Source organism: Microtus ochrogaster, chromosome 7 (assembly GCF_000317375.1).
Source record: "Microtus ochrogaster isolate Prairie Vole_2 chromosome 7, MicOch1.0, whole genome shotgun sequence".
NCBI lineage: Eukaryota > Metazoa > Chordata > Mammalia > Rodentia > Cricetidae > Microtus > Microtus ochrogaster.
Window position 1 is genome coordinate 61,346,649 of NC_022014.1, and position 5,457 is coordinate 61,352,105.

The 5,457-nt window shown below is 38.8% G+C and overlaps 1 protein-coding gene across 1 annotated transcript in view; it reads right to left on the bottom strand.

Annotated features, from left to right (window-relative positions):
- Nucleotides 1-5,457, bottom strand: part of Appbp2 (amyloid beta precursor protein binding protein 2) — a 41,506-nt gene that overhangs the window by 11,984 nt on the left and 24,065 nt on the right. Inside the window, exons 5-6 of the mRNA XM_005350448.2 lie at nt 4,082-4,250; nt 2,013-2,102 (exon numbers count right to left, since the gene is read on the bottom strand). Of these exons, the coding sequence (XP_005350505.1) occupies nt 2,013-2,102; nt 4,082-4,250 (259 nt within the window). The remainder of the gene's footprint in view (nt 1-2,012; nt 2,103-4,081; nt 4,251-5,457) is intronic.

Consider the following 5,457-nt stretch of genomic DNA (forward strand, 5'->3'; position numbering starts at 1 on the left):
AAAAAAAAAAAAAAAAAAAAAAAATCGATGATTCTGCTGGGCAAGAGTGGTCATGTCTTTAATCCCAGCACTCAGGAGGCATGGGCAGGCAGATCTCTGAGTTCGAGGCCAACATGTTCTACAGAGTGAAATTCCAGGACAGTCAACGATACACAAAGAAATCCTGTAGCAGAAGGTGGGGTGGGGGTATCTTCAATTTGTAATTTCTTTCCAAGTCTCTAATACATTTTTAAAGAAATAGATCTGTAAACAACTTGGGAAAATTCTGGTAATTATTTCCAGTATAAATGTTACTGGAAATAAAGGTAATTCACAAACTGGTACAAGCCTACCTCTTTATAACACTATACTAAAATGTCAGGGGGAAGATTCAGCATAATATTTTTAAGTACAAATTCCACTTCTGGAATGGGTTACAATGAACTTTCTTTATATAAACATATACATGTATATATTTTTAAATATGGTTTTCATTTGTGGGGTATTTGTCTGTATGCATACTAGAAGGTGTTAGATCTAGAATTGGAGTGAGAGGTGTTTGTGAGTTGCCATATGGGTGCTGGGAATCAAACCTGGGTCTTCTGGAAAAGTAGGCAATGTTTAACTGCTCGACCATCCCTCCAGTCCCATACTTTAAAATTACTTGTTAATAACTTATTGTATACACACACATGCACATGTATGCAAATGAATAGAATGTGTGGCAGTCAGAGGTCAGCTTACAACATTTGGTTCTTTCTTTCTCAAAGAAAGTCTCAAAGGGGCTGAACTCAGGTGTCAGACTTGGTGGCAAGTGCCTTTACCATCTGACTGGACCTTTTTGTTAAACAGCACCTGATGCCGTCCTGGAACTAGCTCTATAGAACAGGTTGGCCTCACACTCAGAGATCCACCTGTCTCTGCAACCTGAGTTCTGGAATTAAAGGCCACCACTACCAAAACTGCCAACTTTACTAAAAAAAATATTTTGAACCATGGGGACTTCTAGTTTTTGAACTCTAAATACCATGTGCATATACAAATTTTGCATGTTGTATTACTTCCTAAAGCATATATTTAATGTTTAAATTAAGCATGCTAATATCTTTTTCTCATATGGATGCCATCTGAGTATTTATGCTGCTATTCACATTCTCTAAAGTAAATAATGGAGACTCAGGCACACTGGAACATGCCTGTAGCCCAAGTAAAATCACAATTTGAGGGTAGTCTTGACTACACAGTAAGTTTAAAGCTAACTGAAGTTACATACCAAGATCACATCTCAATAAATAACTTTTTACTATTTCACAGAAACAGTGATGTCTTCTAAAACAAAAATCTGCAGTCTTTTTTCCGATTGAAATGACTCAGATAAAAGCAACCAAAATGGAATACTCAAGTTTGAGTAACTTCGATACAAAGAACATATATTAAAGTTCATCAGTGCTTTATTTCAAGGCTTTTGTATACCAAAGCTAACTTTGAGGTACTAATAAATAGCCTCAAAGAATTCTTTTACTTATTTACAAAAAAAAGAAACTAGAGAAAAATCAAAGGCAGTCTATCAGGTCCAGTATAACAAGCTTTCTCACTGAGAAATGCAATGCAGAAGGAAGATAAATCCTACAGAAGACAGCCTCGCTATAGCTCTACGGGTCCACACGATATCCAATGAGAAACTGAGTTTACTTTAAGGAAGACAAAAATTTAAGCATCAAATATTACTGTGATGTGCACTTCAGTGAGCTCAAACAATTATTTTTACAGGTTTCTTGATGATGGAAAACTTATGAGGCAGTTTTTTATTTGTTTTTTGAGATAGGGTCTTTCTATATAGCCCTGGCTGTCCTGGAGCTTGCTATGTAGTCCAGGTTAACCTCAGACACTCACCTGCCTCTGCTTCCCAAGTGCTAGGATTAAGCTATGGGACAGTTTTGATTAGAAACTAAGCACAGAAACTCAGAACACAGATCTAGTCAGTTATCAAAGACTGTTGTTAAAAACATTTTATTTTTAGACATCATATTCACCTTAGAAGCTTGTCGTAAAACATCCACCACAACTTTGACTGGCAAGCCTGCTGTAATTTCCTTCATTGCCTCAACACACCACTTATACGCCTTCGAAAAAATTGAGAAGAGAAAGAACTGAAACAAAGTGACAAACTAAATGACAGTGTTTAATGAAATTATTGTAAATTTTTCTTACAAGGTTTAAAATATACTTAAACACACACAAAAATATTTATAATTGAAATTTTCTGAGGTGATCTTTTGAAAGTGCTGAGTTGACACACTATTTCTACTCTTATATCTATATCTTCCTCAAGCAAAGTGTGGTAGTACACACCTGTCATTTCAGAGTCAGTGAGGCCACGGCAGCAGGAGTTTCCTGAGCTCAGTGAGCTGGAGGTGAACCTATATATGAATCCTATATCAAAACACTCCTATAGTTTTTATAAATTAAAGATGGGATATATGTTCAGGAAATCAGGCGTGCTCTATATTCTATGTTCCAGAAGCAATTACTGCATACAGCAGCTCCCTGACCCTGCCTTAGCAAACATTCCCCTTCTTCCAGCCCCTCAGTGAACTAAGTATATTTTAAGGCTTCAGTCCTAGACTAGCTTTCACATAGTTTCCTTTCCCTTCTGTAACATTTCAGCTCCTCCCTCCACCCATTTTTCTATCTGTGACAGGGTTCACTATAAACTTGGTTGGCCTAGAGCTCACTATGTAGACCAGGCTGGCCTCAAACTGAGAGAAAGCCAACTGCCTCTGTCTCAGTTGTTAGGATTAAAGGTGCACACCATTATACTCAGCTATAATTTTCCCTATTAATTATGTGTTTAGTTGAGTGCCTACTTTATACTGGATATTACAAGCACTTCATGTTCATTGATACATTTAACTGATAACACAGCACATGGTATGTCTATTATTATGGAAAAGAAAGTTACAGAGGTCAAGTGCAGGCAATGAGCTAGCATCTATGTAATGTGAAGCAAAACAAACAAAAATGACCTTTTCCTAGTGATTAGCAGAAGGCAAAAAAAGCAAAGTAAGTTACCCTGGATAGACAACTGCTATTATATAAAGAAAAAGACAGCAAGATAACCCATTTTGGTAAGTTCTGAGCTTAACTGAGAGGTCCTGCTTCAAGCTGGAATAGTGATTGAGATTCCCAGTATCATTCTTGAACTTCTGCACACATGCAAACAAATGTATACATGCACCTGCCGAAATGTACACATGGTCTCACAAGCATGTGAATAAATATATGCATACTTATGCATACTACACACACATACATATGAAAAAGGGCTGGAATGATGGCTCAGTGGTTAAGAGTAGCTGCTGGCCTTACAAAGGACCCACATTCTGTTTCCAGCGTCCACACTAGATTGCTTACAACCACCCGTAGTAACTGGAGCCCAATACCCTCTTCTAGCCTCCTCTGTACTCATGTACACATGGCAACACACAGACATACATGAAACACAATCAAGAATAAATCTATGTTTACATTTAACAAATCTATTTAATAAATCTATTTTTTAGATTAAAGGCGCATGTCTTTAATCCCAGCACTCAGGAGGCAGACACAGATGAATCTCTGTGAGTTCAAGGCCAGCCTGGTCTACAGAGAGAGTTCCAGAACAGCCAGGGCTACAGAGAGAAACCCTGTCTCAAACAAACAAACAAACAAACAAACAAACCCCAAAAGCAAATGAAGTATTTTTCCATTCTGCAATGAAACCTACGACAGGAACCTAGCATGTGAAAGCTGTGAGTGGTAGTGCTTGCCTGCGATCTGAGCAGCACTGATCTCAGCACTCAGGAGCCCGAGCCTCAAGCTACCAAGTCTTGTCTTATCCAAAAAAAACAAAACAACAACCCTGAGGACCACCCAATATCTGAAATGTAACTCAGAAGACAGGTAAGAGAACTGGCTTATCCTGTTCCAATGGGAGCTAACCTTGAAACAGTGTGGCACAGGTCGGCAATCCCAGCACTTGATAGGGTGATAGAGGAAGACCACAAATTTAAAGGCAGTTTAGGCTACAAAGACCTTGTCTCAAAATAGCAAGCCAACTCACCTCATCATAGTGGCTTTTTGCAAATAGAAGTGCACATAGTTCTCCATAGAGAGCAGCTCTGTTTGCTTGCTGGCCACGCTTTGATAACTTATCCATGTATGTCTGAGCTAACTTAAATGTTTCTTCACCTAGATGATATTTGCAATTTCCATTTCGCACATGAAGCAACCTGAAAAAGACAAAAAAAGCTTTTACTTTTGGTACTTCCAGCATAGCGACCCTGATAACTTTTTGTTGTTGTTTTTCAGGACAGGATTTCCCTGTGTAGCTTTGGAGCCTGTCCTAGAACTTGCTCTGTAGACCAGGCTAGCCCTGAACTCACAGCCTCCCAGCATGAGCCACCACCACCTGGTCCCTGAAAACCTCTTAAAATAATGGTGCAGCACCTAAATGACAAGACAGTGGACACAAGAAATGAGGCAGCACTAGAAAGAACTTCTATCTACAGCACTGCTGATAATGCTGAGAGCTTCTTGTGATGAATCTCGTCGATTCACTGTTCTCTAAATATTCATGTATTGTGTATTCAGCGTGTGCTAAACAACGACAAAAAAGAATCCTTCTTGTTCCAAATTCAAATACAATGCAGAAAATAGTGAAGAAAATAAAAAACAATCTGACATATTACACCTACCATTACAGTTCTTTCTCAGTTTTTGGATGTCTGTGTATCACTTCATCAGCTGCCACTGCTCTCATTCATGCTGCTTCCTAAGTGTTCATTTTAGCTTACTGTACCACTAAGGTAAGTTCAATGATACAATGGTGATACCTATTTGTCCTATACCCTCTGTGGCTGAAAATCCTGAGCACACCACACAAAATGTTTAATATGCTAACAACCTAATGAGTACGCAAGTGTATCAACATAAAGGCCGCAGTAGACTATACATCTACAGACTAGAGGACAAGTACTTATCTATTATAGTGCTGCCTGAATGCAATGTCTATTTACAAGGCCACTACATTCTGAAAATGCTTAGAACCCAGAGGCAATAAAGACATAAAGGACATTTAAAAGAAAACAAAGCAGGGCATTAATATCAGTACTCTAGAGGCAGAGCTAGGTCTAAATAATGAAACTGTCAAAACCATGTGAGAAGCAGGCACAGCTAGGCGGTAGAGGCTCTCCATACCTAATAATGTGTGAGGCCCTAAATTCAGTCCCTAGCACTGGAGAAGAGAAAGGACTGGAGGGAAGGAGAATTAATCTCGATACTCTAGATGGTGGGTGGAATGACTATATTTCTGAGCAGGGCAGTCAAGGTTGAGCAGAATATGAACTTAAGAGTAAAGCATCTACAGATAAAAATATTTTAAAAAAAGAAAAACAGAGCCGGGCGGTGGTGGCGCACGCCTTTAATCCCAGCACTCGG